At 45.8% G+C, this 20,775-nt stretch overlaps 2 protein-coding genes across 8 annotated transcripts in view; both read right to left on the reverse strand.

The window, feature by feature from the left end:
• The window catches only part of mmp9 (matrix metallopeptidase 9), a 21,639-nt gene extending 14,748 nt beyond the window's left edge, over window positions 1–6,891 (reverse strand). Inside the window, exons 1-8 of one of the 2 annotated variants that reach the window (XM_064300039.1) lie at window positions 6,514–6,890; window positions 4,738–4,976; window positions 4,241–4,389; window positions 3,561–3,689; window positions 2,881–3,054; window positions 2,139–2,312; window positions 1,316–1,489; window positions 605–760 (exon numbers count right to left, since the gene is read on the reverse strand). In XM_064300039.1, the coding sequence (XP_064156109.1) occupies window positions 605–760; window positions 1,316–1,489; window positions 2,139–2,312; window positions 2,881–3,054; window positions 3,561–3,689; window positions 4,241–4,389; window positions 4,738–4,976; window positions 6,514–6,648 (1,330 nt within the window). In that variant the 5' untranslated portion in view covers window positions 6,649–6,890. Of the gene's footprint in view, window positions 1–604; window positions 761–1,315; window positions 1,490–2,138; window positions 2,313–2,880; window positions 3,055–3,560; window positions 3,690–4,240; window positions 4,390–4,737; window positions 4,977–6,513 lie in introns of both variants that reach the window. The other variant, XM_064300041.1, reaches the window with a different exon arrangement.
• The window catches only part of LOC135234927 (matrix metalloproteinase-9-like), a 91,929-nt gene that overhangs the window by 64,032 nt on the left and 7,122 nt on the right, over window positions 1–20,775 (reverse strand). For 4 of the 6 annotated variants that reach the window (XM_064300046.1, XM_064300052.1, XM_064300049.1 and 1 more), the window contains exon 9: window positions 15,562–15,631. In XM_064300046.1, coding sequence (XP_064156116.1) covers window positions 15,562–15,631 — 70 coding nt within the window. Of the gene's footprint in view, window positions 1–11,342; window positions 11,812–15,085; window positions 15,181–15,561; window positions 15,632–20,775 lie in introns of those variants that run through there. The other 2 variants (XM_064300051.1, XM_064300048.1) reach the window with 2 other exon arrangements.

Here is a 20,775-nt window from a genome sequence, read left to right on the forward strand (position 1 = left end):
GGAAAACACGGAAAACTCTGGCAACACGGAGGCGGGAAAAAGGGCAGACCGGGTGAAAAACCACCGAAACAAAAGGGGAAACACAAGGAACCACCCCCATAGGGAAGAAGAAGCTTAAATAGACAAGCCCCAACGAACAGGAGGGCAAATGCAAATCAGACCACAGAGGGAAGGGATAACTAGACACAACTGAAAAACAATAATAGAATAATTGGAACCAATAAAACAATTAAACAGGGAGAAGGAACAAAACTACCGCCATCTGGCGGCCCAAAAAAGGAAAAAGAGAAACAAAAAGACAGACATAAGGTGTAAGATCACATATATGTGATTAGAATGTTCATAACTGAACATTCTAATGTTGATGTAACAATCATTACTGGTAATTGAAAGCAATGAAGTTCTTGAAAAAAAAAACATTTAAAAAATCTATTCTGCAAAGTTAAAATTGCAGCAATTTTGAAATTGCAAATGAAATATTCATATTTCTTTCTTATGTACTGAGGGAAAATGAATGACATTGCAAAAATACATGCAATCTCCGGCTCCGATGCAAAATGGTTACAAATGTGAATTTAGCTTTATTTCGCTGTTCATAACTGACCATAGAGATACTGGATGCCTTCAATGTCATCTTGGTGCAGGGACAACTTCTCCACGTAGCTGTACATGGGGAACATGAGGGCCTCCTGGACGGTGGAGTGGTCCAGACCCAAAGCGTGTCCAAACTCATGAGCTGCTACCAGGAACAAGCTGTAGCCTGAGGGAAAGTCAGACAAACACACCGTCACGCATGAGTCACGTATCTTTAATACACCTTTAATCTTGAGAGAATCTCGTGAAATCTTGGTAGAGGGATATTACCATTCAATCTGAGCGCAATCAAACAATTGGTGTGAGGGGTGACTTGTAAAAGTTATAAGGAAAGACTTCAGAAAGAAGTGGGGTACCTGATTTAGACAATGAAATTGATTTAAAAAAGTAAAAAACAAAGTGAACTGGAGAGGGTATTTCAGTTTGAGTTCTGTCAGAAACCCGAGGGGGGCATAAGTGGAAGTGCGCTAATGCTACATGCTACATGGATTTCAGGAAGCTTCTCACCCAAAGAGTTGACAACGTGTGGAGCAGCTCGCCGGGTTTGGTAATGGCGGCTAAGAACGTTCAGGTCCAGGCTGGACACGGCAGCGGAACCTCTCTACCTTCTGTATGTGACGTAGCTGAGATGGACAGAACGGCCAGACGTCGTACGTTCTCAGAGCGTTTTGTGATTTGTGTTTCCCCGTGAGAAGGACAGGGCGGCCCCCGGCGCGCTCACCCTTGTCGGGGCAGAACCCCCACTTCTGGTCGCGGTCGTAGTCGCCCGTCGTCGCACACCACAGCTTCCCGTCTCCGCGGCCCTCGCTGGTGCAGGAGTCGTACGTGTTTCCCAGGAACTTAAAGGGGAACTGGCAGGGCTCTCCCTCAGAGTTTCCACCAATCACAGCCGTGTCTGTCATAGGGAGCGCATCACATCATTATTATTATTATTCATCTGGATTAAATATGTATTTGAAATACTTTAATTGTTTAGATGCTAGTTAAAATTGAAAAAAGTGTCAAAATATTTTCTTTTTACTGTTGTCTAAAGGCTTACTCACATTTTTAAATAATTATGAAACCCAGATCAGTTGTTTTTATAGCAAAAATATTTGTCTTGGCAGCCTCATCTAGGGATATTTTTAGAACACTTAGTCACAAGAATCACTAAATGCTGACTGTTTTATGCAGATTGCCTCAGGCACTGTTATCTGAAACCGCAACGTAATTGGTTCACACAACGGAATACTGTGGTGACTGACAGCTAATTTTAGTTCCACCCAATGTGAGGTTCATGAAGCCTCACTTTCCCAACACTACCATTAAGAAAAGGCTGACATTGACCTTGCCTTCCAAGCATATGACTGCACCCAAACCAAGCCAAGAAAATGTGCGCCACACCATTACAGAACTACTATTGTGTTCATGTGGTTACATTTACACTAATCCTAACCGCAACCTTAAACCCAACCCTAAACCCGAACCCTAAACCCGAACCCTAAACTCGAACCCGAACCCCGAACCCTAAACCCCACCCCGTCTGCCCCGCAGCGCCCCCTCACCGCGGTTTGGGCAGAAGCCGTATTTCTCGTCCTGGTCGTAGTTCTTGGTGGTGGCACACCAGCGGTAGCCATCGCTGCGGCCCTCCGTGGTGCAGCTGTCGTAGGTCTCGCCCAGGAACACGAAGGGGAACACGCACGCAGCCCCGCCGCTGTTACCGTCAAACGTGTACAGCACTGAGGGAAAGGAGAGCAGGGAAGTGCATGTGTGGACGCAAACCCACCACAAACTCATCTAGAGTGTGTACAAGTACAGATTTCTCAGCTGCACAGGCATAATTCAGAAGGCCCAAGACTAAAACAACAGCAACGGAGAGGGAGAGAATCCTTTAAACTGAGAACATTAAAAACTTAAAATGAGCGTTGAGTGATTGCATTACACGTTATTTAAGAAAATTTGTTCAAGTTCTGTTCTATTAACAGTAAAATTTCACATGTGCTGCAAGAGGATGCATTAATATCCAACACACTTTTTGCATTGCTACTTTTAATTTTGTGTCAAAGTTACTACTTTTGTGTTACAAATATACAATTTATGTCTTAGAAATGGAGACTTTTAACTGTATGGAAAGTAACACAAAATGTGTTGCCCTTGACTAGGAGGTGTGTTAAAGAAAAGTACGCATTAGGTGTTGTTTTTAACACATTTGTTTTGAGAGTACTGGATCTCTTAAAGCAAATTCATCAAGGGAGGGTTCTCTTCTGCTTTAAGCTCTGTTTCCCCAAAATTCAGCCGCAGACTCACGTTCGCTGGGGCAGAAGCCGTACTTCTTGTCTCTGCCGTAGTCTGCTGTGGTGGCACACCAGGGCAGGCCGTCAGAGCGCCCCTCGGTGGTGCAGGTGGAGTATGACTTCCCCTCGAACACGAACGGAAACTGACACATCGCACCCTCAGCGTTGCCATAGTGCGTCTTCACCACTGTAAACAGGATTCAACTTTTTCATAAATAAGTTTCAGCAGATTCTGTCAGACACGTTAACTTAAAATGTATAATAACTGTTTTAGTAAACCAGTAGGTTCACATTTGTCCTGTGAAAGATGTTTTTTTCAGAAAAAATAAATGTTCTAAAATGTTTTTAAAATTGCCCCAAAAGTGAAAAACATTTACATTGGAATGGATTCTAATATTGGGTCATCACCAAGAAACATTTGCAAAGTTGCTCAATCATGAGGGCCATGCTTGTGGATCCACCAGAGTCACGTGATGATGATTTGTGATGAGTCCGGCTTTGTATGTTCTCAATATTCTAATTCAGCTATATCCACATATGAGACTGGTAACCAGTTAGTTCACATGGTTGCATGTGAACTCACTAACTGGCATGTCATAATTAAATATAAGAGAGCGTAAATAAAGATGCACATTGCTTGTTAAGGACAGTGCGATGAGTGTATCAGGAGCAGTAATTATGATGCTTCCTTACCCAGTCCTTTCCCAAGGGTCCAGAACTCATCGTCGTCAAAGTGGGCATCGCCCTGAACCCCCTCCCCTGGGGGGTAGGCGTGGGCCAGCAGGCCGTCTTTGCCGTCAAATGGGTAGGGATCTCCGTGATCTGGAACAAAAACCGAAATCGCACGTCGCTCCCATCCTTTTGCCTGCTGTGTTACTTCCCATCATGCACTGCACATACATTGAGTTTTTTTATCGCAATCTCCCCTTGGGGAGGTTCAAAATTAAAACTGTTTCTGTCTCTTTCTCAGACAGGGGGCTGATCTACGGTCAGTATTCAGCAGGGTTGGAGTTTCAGTTCCATTTCAGTTCTATACAGTCAATTCAGGAAATTAACTGAAATTCAGTTTGTGAACTGTAACTCACGGAATATTGTCTAAGGTGGGCTGCTGATTGGTTGGGCGCATTCAGGACTGTGATGTAGCCTCAGTATAAACTATGTGCACTCAGCTTGTTTGGGCATTGAACTAGAATTTTGCTTAACTCAGCTGACTGCACTGAAATGGTTTTGAAACTCAACCCTGGTGTCCAGAATGATTTGGCAAAGTCGTAATTTAACCTCAAACTTAAAAGCTGGCCCTGGAACAGCAGGTAGAGGCAGCTGTTAATCAGGTCCATTTGGGCAGCCCCTTAAGCACCTGGTCTTGGGCTCACCTGCTCTCCCGAAGGACACCATGATGTCAGCGGTCCCGTCATAGAGGCGGGTGAACGTCAGTGGGGTGACCTCACTCCACACCTTGAACGCTCGCGCAAAAGCATCATCGATCACGGAGGCTTCCATGTCCGGAGAATAGTTCAAGATCCTGCGGGGCGCAACCATAGACAACGTTCAGTTAACCTGGAATGGACCATTTCTGAACAAGCACACAGTGTCCAGTTATTCTGGGAGAGATCGAATAAGTAATTCCTAAACTTGTGTCACAGTGCATCTACCTTCTAACAGACTCCCTCAACCCCTCCTGAACTATAGCATGCGAACCACTGCAAAATAGGATCTGTAAGATGATACAGGATCGATCAAAGGGATTAATGGGAGAATGGAACATCAATTTGCCCAGTAGCACAACATCAGTAGAGTCACTGATGGACCAGGGAACAGATCCTGTATGTGATTGGACAGCCCTTCCTCTGCCGTCCCATACCCCCAGTACCTGTAAGTGATGTCGTTGTGGTCCCATTTGAGGTCACCCGCGAACGTCTGATAGTTGTGGATGTCGGGGACTCCACAGCGGGGCTGTTTCATGGCGGTGACTGTGGGCTGGTCCAGTTCTCCGGTCTCTTCCAGGCCAAACTGCCGCTGCAGCATCTTCAGAGCCTTGGACATGGACATGGATGGCTCCAGGCCACTGTGGTGCTGAACATTCATGTAGCCAAACCGCCGTAGGTAGTCCTGAGAAGGACACAGTCATTTCCCTGGTCAGACAAATCGCTTTGACACTTTAAAGAGTAGGTATTTTGGAATGTTTTTTTCCTTTTTCTTCAAATAATAAGTCAGTGTTCTAGAACATTGCCTTCAATCCCCAGTAGTGATTGTTACATCAGTATTAGAATGTTCAGTTAAGAACATTCTAATCACATATTTGTGACCTTACATCAAAAAAATCATACAGTCATTTCTACTGTAATCTAATATAATCTGGTCCTCTCACATGTGATATACATAACTTTAATCGCATACAGCCAAATTCACTGAAATCTAATAAACTCTTCATCATTATACAGTGAGATAAATATTTCTGTCTGATTGAGTCAAATTGACCGTAATCAAATTTAATCTGGTCTAATTTAATAATAGCCTTTATCTAGGCAAATCATAAATCAGACCTGGGATAAATACTTTATTTGAAATATCTTAACCTTTAGGCACTCATTACAATTCCTGCACATTATTGGCAATTTTAGATTAAACATTATAGAAGAAACTCAAGGATCAATGACAGTTTCTACAAATTTTGTCAATGCCTCAATTGTGAGGTGGTGGCACCTCTCTCTCTGATTTCTGCGGGTTAATTGACCCTGACGAGGGGCATGTGTATGAGTACTATGGTGAGGTGATAGCACCTCACAGGTATTTGTCTGAGCTAATTGTCCCTGATGAGGGTCAGGTGTAGGAGGCCTATATGTAGCCCCTGATTTCTGGGGTTCAGCGCAGACTCATTGTTTGTCAGACTCTTAGTGTGTAGGGGTGTGAGAATCGGCAGAAGTTACCGTGTTGATCCTATCTGCCTGATTTGAGCACCGTTTAGTTTCTTCTCGAGTTGGTTATCTCTCTGCGCTGTGGAGGAAATTTTGCCCTCGTCTCTTTAGTTTTTTTTGTTTTCTACCCGCCAGGCTGCGAATATCCTTTTTCTTTTGTAAGTGACCCCACTCTGTTTTTCTAGTGGGGGTTTTCTTTTTGGGCAGCTACGCTGCGGCGGTGTTTCATTTCTTTTAGTTTTCTGAGCCCGCTGACAGAAGTTTCAGTGAGTGGAGAGAGCAATTACTTCGCTCTTTATTATTTGGTTTTTCCCCTTCCCTTTCTATCGCTCAGCGATTTGGTGGTTATCCCTCAGGGTTAACTTTTAGATCCCCTCGGTCCGCAATTGCGTCCCACCCTCCTCAACCGTGACATCGATAGCTTACGTATTTCAAAGATGAATTTTACCAAGGTTTTCCGATAAGAACCTGCATCAAGTTCATGTCACTAAATGATTAAAACCAATATATGATTAGACATTGGCCTTTTATTTTTTATAACTGAAAACCAAATTAACTCCCAAACAGTTTCACACCTGCATGGAAATTCCAACAGCCTATATAAATTAATGTATATTTTTTTTGCCCGCAGATTAACAGTCACCAAACAAATTAATCAAAAATAAGACACTAAACGACACCATAGCAAACACATGCAAACCCCAACAGAACATTATATGAGAGGAACTCACGTCCGCCAGCTCGGTGTCGGTCCTGTTCTTGAGTATGTCTCCAGGGAAGGTAACGAAGATGGATTTGAGGTGGAGACACCACCCTCCCAGGGCGCAGGTCCCCAAAACAAGGAGAGCGAGGACTGTGGATCTCATCCTGACTTCTTTGCCCCCAGTCTTCTTCGGTGGGATAATGCAAAGCTCTACTCGGGAGAGCAGAAACACTCTGAAAAGGATTTCACAGCGACACTATACAGCAGATACAGAACTCCTCACCCAGATATCTCAAGTTATCTGGAACTTAATAAAGATTTTTTTTTTTTGATGTTAAGTTTCTGTTTCTCTCCTTTGCTTCTGTTTTGGTGTGTTTCTGTCCTGGTCCTTCTGTGCTCTGTCCCTGCAGCTGTGAAGTCTGTATTTATGTGCTCTGAAATGTGTTAGTCAGTTTGACACGCCCCGTTTGTGTGTCTCACATCTCCACTCCTACTTGTGTCTTCTGGGGGTGGAAATCATATATGCTTACATACACAACCCCCCCCACCCTTTTTTTTTTTTTTTAAATCTTTCACAGATGGACAGTCAAGGTATCTGAGGGTAGCTTATATTTGATTTTATATTTGAGCCGGTTTTGCGAGGTCGGTACCAGTCGGTAGCGTTTAGCATTTTTTCTAATTGTTAGCTAACGCAACGTTACCTAATATGAGAGATGGCTACTGTGCGCAACTTTGTCTAAACTAATGTTACCTTTCTTGACATGGTCCAGTAGCTAGCGTTAGCTGTGCAAATAGCTAGGCTATGTAATTTAGTAACGTTATATTGTCATCAAATGTAATACGAAATCTACATCAACAAACAATATGACCTCTCATGTTACACAAAAACCTTTTAGGGTTCCATAAATCCCCCTTCCTTCTGTTATTGTAATGCTAGCAGACACTGGAAAAAACAGTACATCACTCACACACAAGTGAGTTGAAGAGCGAGCCTGTTGCGTTAGCTCCGTCTACAATCTCTGGCAGACCAACCACTGATGGGTGATGGAAAACGCATCACTAACTATGCGCCGCTTGTGATTTTTTCCCGGGAATGTCGCCACAGACACCCAGTTCTTTAATCATAAATTATAATAATAATAATAATAATAATGTAAATTAATATAATAATAGGCTCAATCACCATTGTGTTACCTAATTCGGCGATAGATAGTGACTTAACAGGCATTTATTTTAATGAAAATCTTTGAGATTATTACTTTAACTAATTAAGTAATTCAGAGCAGACGATGACATGAATTTTTTATAAATTATATAGCCGTTCAGGCCGACCCCTAGTACAATATTTGTGCTTCTGTCTAATATACATGATAATACTGAATGATATCAGCCAGAGATGATCAAATGATCAAATGATGCAATGATGATCAAAATGGCTCCATTAACACTGCAATGGTAATTTAGTTGTGTTTGACATTCTCAGTTGTTAACCGTGTCATTTCATGGTGAGTCACCCCTACGATCCCACAGTCGAAGAGGAAGACGACGTGAAACTATACTTCTCATATTCTGTCACTAAATATACATTATCTTATTGTGATCTGCAAGCGTTGAAATAAAAATGTTAGACACTCTATCATTTGATGTGGAATGATGCAACAGGTGTGAATGAATTATAGGGATTCCCAAAAATAGGGGTATATCATTCTCTCCTTCTCCACCTCAGCTGAGGTGTGGTGAGCGTTTGGGCACAAAATGGTTGCCGTGAATCACCCAGGTGGCCGCTTCACATTGGAATTCCCCCCTTATCACTTTAAAAAGCACTTTGAGTCCTGAGAAAAGTGCTATATAAATTTAAGGAATTTTTATTATAAGTATGTCTTTTAATCTTCCAATCGTATAATGAAGTATAGCTCTTTTGCAACACACAGTCAACATATTTTGATTGTATAGCTGTTTTATCGGGTATTCATCTTGTACCTCCACCAGTCAGTTTTTATACCTGTGACACTTTGTTGTGTTGCTATGCTGAGAATTTTAAGTATTTATGGAATTATTTACACACAGGTTTCATCATGCCCAATCCAGCACTATCATCATCATCACTATAATCTTGGCCAACACTGATGCTCTGTCCTTGCAAGTGTGTGTTTCTCATAATTTACTAATACAAGCTCTCTCTCTCTCTTTTTCTCTCTCTCTCTCTCTCGCTCTCTCTTCGATTTTCATACACACACAAACACACACACACACACACACACACACACACACAGAAAACAGCAGGATGCTATATACAGGGAGCTAAATGAAAACATTCTGTTAGCTGTGCAACAGTAGAGCAATGACATTTCCTGACATCACCCCCTCAACTCATACTTCCTGTTGGCTGGCACTCGATGAGACAAAAGGAAGTATTAATTTTACACAGTGGTTCATTATAAATTATGTCACATTTTCACAAAACGTAAGTAATATTCAATTCATATTCAGGACAACGATTGGTCAGTTCATCACATGGAAAAGCACATTCTTCTTGACTCAGATTGCAGATTGATGGGTAATTCTTAGAATGTAATATCAAGCAAACACACATACAAAATTCTCTCAGGGGTCCAGTGTACTTCACACTTCCTAGACCAGTTATTTAAACATAGAGGCCTATTTCACCTTCCAGCTATGGCTGGTGATGCAAGATGTTTGCGATGACCACACTTCCCTTGTTTTGTGTGGCTGACGCAATTCGTGTTGAACAGAAACATTATTTTTAAAGTCACATATAGGGTGTTGGGCACACCATATTGCGCCAATACATCCCGTATGCACCATGTCTATCATATCTCATAAAAAACACGTTTTCAACGTACAATAATGCCAAGTTACTCACACATACAAGACATACCCCGTCTATAACTCATTCATTCAGACTGCCAAAATCCAGGCCTGCGATTAAAAGTATTGATATCAAAATGACGCCAAGTTACGGTACTACAAACAATATAGGCTATCTTGCCTCACCGAAATTACATAAGATGTATTCCAAAGCAATGCTACCCAACATTTCCTCAATTCTTTCAAGTCACTTTAAAGCGAGAGCCGAAACATGAGGTAATTGCAAAGTACCGTGAGGGAAACGCGTTTGGTGAGGAGAGAGAGAGAGCATTGCGAAATATCTGATTGAATTACTGTTGTGACCTGGACTGCCTGACTACCCGCTTGTGTATCGACTCCTTTTGTTTGAGAACCCGGCTTTGGATTTGGACTTTGGAATACGGATACGGATTGTGGAATTGGACTGGTTGCCTGATTTCCCCCCTTCCCCTTTGTGAGTCTCCCCCAATAAACTTTTCTTGTTTAATTATACTTTGTTTGTGTGTTTTAGTTATTCAACTTGTGACGTGGAAACCCCACACCCCTGGTTCTGCTACAATATATATATATATATATATAGTATATTTGGCATAATGCGAGTGTCTGAAAATACTCTCAAATATATATCTTTTTTATTGATTGCTCATTTTAACATACTGTAGATTTCATCATAGTAGCATATATGCTTCTTGAGATTATGACTAGAGACTCATGTCCCCCACAGGGGACAAACATGAATTGACGGGTCTTAGGAGGCAGCCCTGGGCCTGTATTCACAAAGCACATCACAGCAGGAGAGCTGATCCAGGGTCAGTTTTCCCCTTTCAGTATCCTGACCTCATCCATTATGAGCTAAAAGGCCAAACTGATCCTACAGTATATCATCACACCTACCCTGACATTCTTTATGAATACAGGCCCAGCTTTCCTTTATTGGCTAGTGTGTGTGTATAACAATTACACATGGTAGTCACAAAGCATTTGAAAATGTACTCATTTTTTAAATGAATATTCTTCTTGAATGTATTTCCCACCCAAAAGGAAAAAAAAGTATTTTCAAGATTTTTTTTTCTAACGATCATGATTCGAGGGTGTTTTGGATCACTGCTGAAAATACAATTAGTCATATTAGCCTCCCCCAGAGTTTCCCAACATTCCTTTGTCTGTGTTAGATTGTATGACATTATTAAAACATTTTGTTAGCTCTATAACTCTTAATTTATCCCTAAAAACCTCAGAGAAAGCAATCTGTTTTTTTTTTAGATTCTTGTGTCATATGTGTGGCATTTTGCACTCATTTGTACTACATTAATCCTTAAGCTCTTCAGCAATGACGTGATTTCTATTTTGATTTTACGTGTGTGTTGACTGGCAGGTTTTCGTAGCATTGTCCTGTAGTCTTCATTAGTTTCATTAATGAATGCCAGACAGTTTTCCTCATTATTAAAGAAATGGCCCCAAATGAACTGAGGAGCATCAGCAGTAGAAGGGCACTCGTGCAACCCAGCCACTCATGGTTAGACAGCTGGGTATGGAGGAAAATGGGTATAGGAAGTGGCTTGAACAAATATCATCCTTTGGATCAAGCAAATCCTTTCAAAGACTGTGACATGTCCATGGAATTTATGATGACATCACAAGTAAGCCTTGGTTTAGACCCAAAATGTCTTACAGTGTTTTCTGGGATAATAAAATAGGGATCATGACGCCAGCTCACCCTGCAAGGATTTCTCAAGCAAGTAGCCACCAATCACCATCAGCGTTGTTCTATTTGTTGTGAGCAAGTTACTTTGTGATTGGTGAAGCTCTGCTCTGGTTTATATGTGAAAAGTGAAAACATTCAATGATGTCACAGCCTATCGCTACTTCATTATCCCCAAGTTTGTTCAGTAATTCCTCCCAAGACTGTTATTCAGTAATGATGTCACACATGATTGGCCGTCTCCTCAACGGTCGGTGGCAGAATTAAGCTCCCCCCCACCCCCCCACCATTAAGAGTTATATCTCCACATTCATTCAAGCCTTATCAAAAAGAGGTGATTCAGGGATTCCCATCTCTGCACTAGCATTCTACATTAAACATACAAGTGTTCCAAATCAGAACGTTTGTTCCATTAGAACCACCTGATTCCAGGTCTGTTTCCCAGGATTCCTGGTTGCCAGTGAAGTGAGCAAGTTATCCAGGGACCCTTTCGCCCCAACACTCCATGACAGTCAGTGTGCTCCATGTCCACGTGAAAAAATCAGCACACTTTCCTACTATTGAGTATAAAACTTGTATACTATTTGTATGCGACTTGTGTTCTCAATAGTAGGCAAGTGTGCTGATTCAGATGCGGCCAATCTGTTTTAGCCCAACTCAGGCCTTCAATGTAAAGCCCAGGACTGTTTCACAAGAAGCAGCTGTAGAGCAAAGCCAAGCATTGTGTCCAGTTGGCAAAACCAGCATACAGGAAGTCTGAGGAAAGATTTATATAAAGTATTAATCATCAAATAGTTTCCCCCCCACATATAATTATTCATAGATTTTACATGTTTTCACAAAAATGTACCATTGTATATCAATATAATAACCAAAACAATAGTATTATTGGGTTTTGTTGTTATAGTCAAATTATGCAATTACCACAATTAACTCATCTATGGTGTTTGCGAAGAAAGAAAAGACATTATCATTTATGTGTCTAGACATGTTGACTGACTTAAGGCCTTTATACGCTATATGTGTCATACCATATTTTGTATTTGCCAAGTCAATGAATAATAGCATTTTTTATATGTTCTGCAATGTGTTCAGTGAAGGTAAACTGTAAGAATATGAACGCAAACAGAGTGTGAGATCGTGCTGTGTTCAATGTTTGGAAATGGTGAGTCATCGGATTGTGGTTTAAAAGCTCTCCATACATAGAAATTGTATTTATTTATTTGAATCTAGTTTCGGTTACTCTCTCCCACACATTCAGCTTCTGACATACTGTGAAAAACCTCATTTCCTGTCACGCATAAATACAAACTAGACAAATTATTTATTTGGACATTTGACCTTCACAGCCGGAACCGACATCCGGCATAGCAGCAACTACTCTTATCCGTTGTTCTGCTTTATCTAATAGATGTGAGGAATTCATCTGTGCCCAAAAGCTGCCTGCGTTACAACCCAAAGGTGTCTGCATTGTAACGCAAATGTAAGCATAGTACCGCCAAAATTGCTGCCAAACAAAAGAAAGAATATGTTATTTAACATTTAATATTCAATAAGTTTAATTACCCGTTGTCCCAAAGCATTCTAGTTAGTGACTCCTAAATGCACTATACTCCTTCCCATAAATCCAATATACTGCAATATACTGTAACTATTAGATATAGATTATATTGTGATATTATAACTTTCATTGAAAACATAAGTACATTTCATATTCTCCCCCCTGTATCTCATGTTCATTTTCTAAAGACACCTTTATTGGGGGAACTAAATTATTATTTTAACTTAAAAAATGATTGCACTGAACTGGGTAAAGAGGCAATAATGTAGTGATAATGCACTAATTATGCCAATTTATCTTGTAAATATATAAACACCATGACACAAAAGCAGGTCAAAGTAGAAATGACTTTTATATCAAAAGGTATCAGAAATGTAAAATGAAGTACAGTAATAGCTGTATTGTTATTATAAAACTTTATTGACATTTTTCTGGGCCATTTGACTGGAAAGTGGTCATGATCTCTTTTCCTGGCATTACCCACAATACTGAGGGGGTGAGCACCCTGGACATGACTGGCTGAGTGACCTACCTGAGCCCCGAGCATGCTGGGATACCACAATGCCCACATTGGGGGAGCTCTGACTCTGCCCTGTTTGCTGCAGCTTCACACTGGCCAACCACAACGTCAATAGAGTGCAAACAGGGAGAAAAAGCGATACACTGCATGAGCAAGAGCCACAGCCCCCTCCCTCCTCCCCCAGTCCTACATGGCCACTAGCAGGAACCACAGCCACCCCCCGACCCCCCTCTTCATTTGCTCATGGTTGCCAGCAGGAAGTGAATCTGCAAAGATCTTAGCAGCTGACCGCACAATAACAACAGCTTGCATGCATAGAGGCTGGTCTAGGCAGTTTAGACTCTCAGCACCGAGAGACATAGAGGCTGGTCTAGGCAGGCTTGTCTCTCAGCACCGAGAGACATAGAGGCTGGTCTAGGCAGGCCTGACTCTCAGCACCAAGAGACATAGAGGCTGGTCTAGGCAGGCCTGAATCTCAACACTGAGAGCCACAGAGGCTGGTCTAGGCAGGCTAGACTCTCAGCACCGAGAGTCATAGAGGCTGGTCTGGGCAGGCCTGACTCTCAGCAGGAGCTTGTGAAAGACTAGTCTTCTGAGACTTGGAAGACGTGGAACTGGGCTGCCTTGACGTGATGATGGATCATCTCATGTGCATCTAGGGAGCACAGTGCCCAGCAGTGTCAACTCGGAGGGGCAGTAAGAGTATTTGGCATAAGATCTGTGGTTCTGGACCAGGATGTGCTGTCCAGGGCCTCTCTACTTCATTGAGATGGGAGGAGACCGGAGGAAAATGACGGAGCTCTTGATTGCCCAGATATTATTATTGGTACTTTAACATTCTAAGTTTGCTGGGACAATGCCTTCATAACATTTTTTAAAGAGATGTTTCTTAGTTTGTTTTTGCCCTGAAGAAGTTCAGTTTTGGCAACTTCCAACAGTGTCTGATACCCATCCCAGTGTGAACATCCCATACTGAACAGGAGCTGCGAAACACACTTGATTTCTGTCACCCGAAGCCTTCAATCAGGTTTTCCCTCCAGTGGGCCAAAAATAATCTGCTGCAGTCTACGTTACACTTTCCTAGTGAGATGTTCCTAGTTCGACAGGCGTTCAGGTATATTCTCCCACTCGGAGGTTGGAACTTTCCCACTTCCCAGTTTCTCGTGATCGCACCATAAGCATACCTCCAAATTTGTAACAAAATGGCTTAAAGACAACAAAGTGAAAGTATTGGAGCGGCCATCACAAAGCCCTGACCTGAATCCCTGAACTGAAAAAGCATGTCTGAGAAAGGAGGCCCACAAACCTGACTGAGTTACACCAGTTCTGTGAGAAGAAATGGGCAAAAAATCTGGCAAAGTATTGTGAGAACCTTGGAAGGCTACCCCAAACGTTTGTTTCAAATTAAGCAATTAAAAGGCAATGCCACCAAATGTTAACAAAGTGTATGTAAACTTTTGACCCACTGAAAATCTGATATACTATATTAAAGCTTAAATAAATCTGTCTCTTAGCTATTATTTTGAAATGACCTCTCATGGAAATAAAGTAGATACCTTAATTGACTTAACACAGGAAATGGTATGGTAAAATGAAATGTGTGGAGTTGTGAAATTGAGTTTGAATGTCTAATTACCTAGGTGCATGTAAACTTTTGGTCTCAACTGTATTCACAAAAGCATGGTATCCAAGGATACAACATTTATACATGGAATGACTTGGTATTCACTCATCCACCCAAGATGGAGTCCGAAGAAGTGAACCTTCGAAAAAGGTCTCTAGCAAACAGCGAGCCCTAACTTCATGCATCCTGAGTCTAAACTCCCCTGCAGTGAAGCCATCCCTCCAAAGAGCCATCAAGAACAGCGCTGCCACCAAAAAGGGGAAGCAGTCACAGGTGCTTACCACATTGAAAATAGACAGCTGCTTTCCGGTAAGGATTAACTCACATTTGATCTTCCATGCGACGCCAGCGGCCACACAGCAGAGCAGCAGAAGAGCTCTGGCGGAAATGGCAAGAGTGGGCAGCAGGGATGAAGCTCCCCTATCAGGGAGGAAATAACAGGCAACCAATGAGAGTGAGGCACTTTTCCTCAGGAGAGACAGACTCTCTGACAGAGACACGCTCTGTCATGTCAGCATGTTCATGTGCAGCAGTCATAAATGGAGAGAGCTTTGTTTAGGGTCATCATTCTGTGCTGCTGGTTACGTTGATGTTTAAATTTATCACAGATTTGAAGAAAACATTTGTTGAATTATTTTGAGGGTCCGTTGCTGACGTTGATGTATAATCTGACATCATTTTTATTGTGTCACCCTGGTCATGACAGTATCATTTTCCTGTAGTAACCTTTGAAAATAATCTGCATTGTTTAAAGCTCAACTTATTTTTGCATTTTTTGTTTTGTGATTATGGTTTACTTACGGATGATTCTTTGCTATTGTTGGTCCTTCTTGTTTTTTTGTTGACCTCCAATTCCCATTTTCTGATTTTCCTACTGTGGATGCAGGAATTGATTCTACTGGAGTCTTGGATGTGGTTGACATTTCAGAATGGTCTATATATATTTTTTTTAAACAAAATGGTATGCATGAACAAGTTTAAATGATTTGCAAAAAATTGACTTTAAGATTTGTGGTTCTTAAAGTATCATAATCATTAATACATGAAATTAGATATATTTCAACAGATTTGACTTAAAGCATCCTTCCAGGTACCCATGATGCAGTGTGTGTCACGGTACAGGTAGGGGGGACCCAAACGCAGAGGGAAAAAAAACACAAACTCAAAAGGGAAAATTAACAAAGACTTTACTAACAGGCAAACAAGTAGGGAACAGAGAAGGCCACGAAGGGCAAAAACACAAACTCAAAAAATATCTAAATAAAACAGAAAACAAGAGGAACTCACAAACATGGGCAGGGCAGAACACAGGCAGGTAGAGGACAAGGGCAGGTCAAACAGAGCACAAGGGCAGGTCAAACACAACACAGGCAGGTAGGTAATATCGGTCTGAAAACAAAACACAAGTCAGAACAAACACAGGCAGGTACATACGATTGAAACCAACAGATATCGGGAACAAACACAGGCAGGTACATACGATTGAAACCAACAGATATCGGGAACAAACACAAGGAACCAGCACCCGAGTCAAGGGAACAGAGAACTTAAATAGACAGGGGTAACAAGACAGGTGAACTCAAAAAACAATCAAACCAGAAGGAGGGGATAAGACACAGGTGGGAATAATGATGGGATAACGAGACAATGAAACAATCATACAATTAACAGGAGGGGAGCAGGACACAAAACAGAAGTGCCGCCATCTGGCGGCCCAACAGGGGAAACACAGACAGGAAAACAGGACCATGACAGTACCCCCCCCCCCCAAGGGACGGCTCCTGACGTCCCAGGAGGCCGACCCGGGGAGGGAGTCAACAGAGGGTGGGGGCTAGAGACAGGACTCAGACAGGAACAGGGACTGGACACAGAACTGGGGCAGGAACAGGACTGGACTGGACAGGACAAGACTCAGTGCTGGACTGGACAGGACAGGAACAAGACAAGAACAAGACTCGGGGCTGGAGGGGAATCAGGGCTGGAGGGGAACTCGGGGCTGGAGCGGAACTCGGGGCGGAGGAGGAACGGGACTGGAAACAGGACTCAGGGCAGAAACAGGACTGGACAGGAACAGGACTGGACACAGGACTCAGGGCAGAAACAGGACTGGACAGGAACAGGACGGGACACAGGACTGAAGGGCAGCAGACAGGACTGGACGGAGGGGGAGCAGGACTCGGGACTGGACTCGGACGGGGAACAGGACTCGGGACTGGACTCGGACGGGGGAACAGGACTCGGGACTGGACTCAGACGGGGGAGCAGGACTCGGGACTGGACTCGGACGGGGGAACAGGACTCGGGACTGGACTCGGACGGGGGAACAGGACTCGGGACTGGACTCGGACGGGGGAACAGGACTCGGGACTGGACTCGGACGGGGGAACAGGACTCGGGACTGGACTCGGACGGGGAACAGGACTCGGGACTGGACTCGGACGGGGGAACAGGACTCGGGACTGGACTCGGACGGGGGAACAGGACTCAGACAGGAACACGGGGAGACCTACAAGGACAGACAAAGGGACAAGCAGGCGGGGAGACACACGGCAAGACCTATTGACATGCTAAGGGACAGACAGAGAGGGAAGGAGAGAGGTGAACTCTGACACACAACCTGACACACGGGGAGACATGACAAGAAACACGCAGACTGACACATCGACAGACAGGCAGACAGGCGGGAGAACACATTGGCCGTCGAGCTGACGGCCTGGGGAGCAGACAGACAGGCTAACATACTGGCTGACAAACAGGTGGGCAGACAGGCAGACAAACAGGCAGGCAGACAAATGGACACGGGGGCTGGGGAACACACAGACACACGGTTGGGAACACTGGGTGGCGTGGGAACATTAGGTGGAGTGCGGACTCTGGGGGGAGGACGGACACTGGGGGGAGGGCGAACACTAGGGGGAGCGAGAACACTAGGGGGAAAACGGACACTGGGGGGCGTGAGAACACTAGGGGAAGCACGAACGCCAGGGGGAGCACGAACGCCAGGGGAAGCACGAACGCCAGGGGAAGCACGAACGCCAGGGGAAGCACGAACGCCAGGGGAAGCACGAACGCCAGGGGAAGCACGAACGCCAGGGGGCAAAGTGTGGACACTAGGGGGAGCGAGAACACTAGGGAAAGAACGGACACTAGGGGGAGCACGAACGCCAGGGGGAGCACGAACACCAGGGGGAGCACGAACGCCAGGGGGCAAGGTGTGGACACTAGGGAGAGCAAGAACACTAGGGGAAGAACGGACACTGGGGGGCACGAGAACACTAGGGGGAGCATGAACGCCAGGGGGAGCACGAACGCCAGGGGGAGCACGAACGCCAGGGGGAGCACGAACGCCAGGGGGAGCACGAACGCCAGGGGGCAAGGCAGGTGGCTTAGCCTGCGGGGCGGCCAGAGCAGTCTGCGGCGGACCCTGCGGGACAACAGATGGAACCGTTGTCCTCTCCGGGGCTCTGGACGGCTCTGGAGGCCTCTCCGGAGCTCTGGACGGCTCCGGAGGCCCCCCCGGGACTCGAGGCGGCTGTGGAGGCCCCCCTGGGGCTTGAGGCGGCTCCGGAGGCCCCCCCGGGGCTCGAGGCGCAAGTAAAGCCCGAAACTTGGGTGTAGCAGGCGGCCTCCGCGGAAGGGTCTGAGCAGGCGGGGCCTCCGGGGCTCGAGGCGGCTCGGGGGGCCTCTCCGGGGCTCGAGGCGGCTCTGGGGGCCTCTCCGGGGCTCGAGGCGGCTCTGGGGGCCTCTCCGGGGCTCGAGGCGGCTCTGGGAGCCTCTCCGGGGCTCGAGGCGGATCTGGGAGCCTCCGGGCTCGAGGCGGATCTGGAGCCTCTCGGGCTCGAGGCGGATCTGGGAGCCTCTCCGGCTCCAGTGCTCTGGGAGCCTCTCCGGGGCTCCAGGCGGATCTGGGAGCCTCTCCGGGGCTCCAGGCGGATCTGGGAGCCTCTCCGGGGCTCCAGGTGGCTCTGGGAGCCGCTCCGGGACTTGAGGCAGAGCAGGCCGTGAAGGCCGCTCCGGGACTTGAGGCAGAGCAGGCCGTGAAGGCCGCTCCGGGACTTGAGGCAGAGCAGGCCGTGAAGGCCGCTCCGGGACTTGAGGCAGAGCAGGCCGTGAAGGCCGCTCCGGGACTTGAGGCAGAGCAGGCCGTGAAGGCCGCTCCGGGACTTGAGGCAGAGCAGGCCGTGAAGGCCGCTCCGGGACTTGAGGCAGAGCAGGCCGTGAAGGCCGCTCCGGGACTTGAGGCAGAGCAGGCCGTGAAGGCCCCTCCGGGACTTGGGACAGAGCAGGCCGTGAAGGCCCCTCCGGGACTTGGGACAGAGCAGGCCGTGAAGGCCCTCCGGGACTTGGGACAGAGCAGGCCGTGAAGGCCCCTCCGGGACTTGGGACAGAGCAGCCGTAGGCCCTCCGGACTTGGACAGAGCAGGCCGTGAAGGCCCCTCCGGGACTTGGGACAGAGCAGGCCGTGAAGGCCCCTCCGGGACTTGGGGCAGAGCAGGCCGTGAAGGCCCCTCCTGGACCTGGGGTGGAGCAGGCCGAGGCCCCTGCCGTCTGGGCTGGGCAGGGGACAGGAACACAGACCCCAGCTGTAGGGAACCCGGCTGGGCAGGAGACAGGAACACGGACCCCAGCCGTAGGGAACCAGGCTGGGCAGCTGGACGGGACCGGCGGGACCCCCGCGGGCCGGGCCCTGGAAAGCTCGCCAGTCGAGTCCCTTCGAATGACGCAGGGCCGGGAACCGCTGGCTGGGCAGCTGGAGGTCTGGCCGACCGGGAGGCAGCCCGACCACGGCGCCTCCGTGACCGCCCGCCCCGGGCACTGGGAAGCTCAAGGGCGAGGGACTCCCAGTCGCTGGGTGGCGAGTCCTCCGGGTCACTCCACCACCCCGGTGGCATGATAAACAAACACAAACAACGAACAAACAAAAAAAAAAAAAAAAAAAAAAAAAAAAAACACCTCTGCTGGGTCCCACACTGGCTGGTTCCTTCTGTCACGGTACAGGTAGGGGGCACCCAAACGCAGAGGGAAAAAAAACACAAACTCAAAAGGGAAAATTAACAAAGACTTTACTAACAGGCAAACAAGTAGGGAACAGAGAAGGCCACGAAGGGCAATAACACAAACTCAAAAAATATCTAAATAAAACAGAAAACAAGAGGAACTCACAAACATGGGCAGGGCAGAACACAGGCAGGTAGAGGACAAGGGCAGGTCAAACACAACACAGGCAGGTAGGTAATATCGGTCTGAAAACAAAACACAAGTCAGAACAAACACAGGCAGGTACATACGATTGAAACCAACAGATATCGGGAACAAACACAGGCAGGTACATACGATTGAAACCAACAGATATCGGGAACAAACACAGGCAGGTACATACGATTGAAACCAACAGATATCGGGAACAAACACAAGGAACCAGCACCCGAGTCAAGGGAACAGAGAACTTAAATAGACAGGGGTAACAAGACACAGGTGAACTCAAAAAACAATCAAACCAGAAGGAGGGGATAAGACACAGGTGGGAACAATGATGGGATAACGAGACAATGAAACAATCATACAATTAACAGGGGGGGAGCAGGACACAAAACAGAAGTGCCGCCATCTGGCGGCCCAACAGGGGAAACACAGACAGGAAAACAGGACCATGACAGTGTGAGCACCCTTACCTGCTTCAACATCCAGGTGCAACGGAACCCGTCTGTCACTGAGGGAGGAATGTCCCTTCACTCCACAATAGTACACGCCAGTGTCCTGTGCTGTGAGGCTTCTGATGGTGATCAGGAACTGTGTGTTGGAAGGGTCATCCCTGATCTGGGTTCTGTCTTCTCTTTCTTTATTTTCAGTGTTCACCACAGGGCTGCACCCATCCACACCAGCTTTTTTACACCAGTATTTAAGACTATTGGTGTAATCTGCAGAATACTGACAGCTGATTGTTTTACTGCTGGATGCTTGCCCAATTACATTCACCGGGCCCCAGAGATCTGGTATGGTCGCACCTAGAGGAAT

The sequence above is a fragment of the Anguilla rostrata genome, chromosome 11 (assembly GCF_018555375.3).
Source record: "Anguilla rostrata isolate EN2019 chromosome 11, ASM1855537v3, whole genome shotgun sequence".
Classification (NCBI taxonomy): Eukaryota; Metazoa; Chordata; class Actinopteri; order Anguilliformes; family Anguillidae; genus Anguilla; species Anguilla rostrata.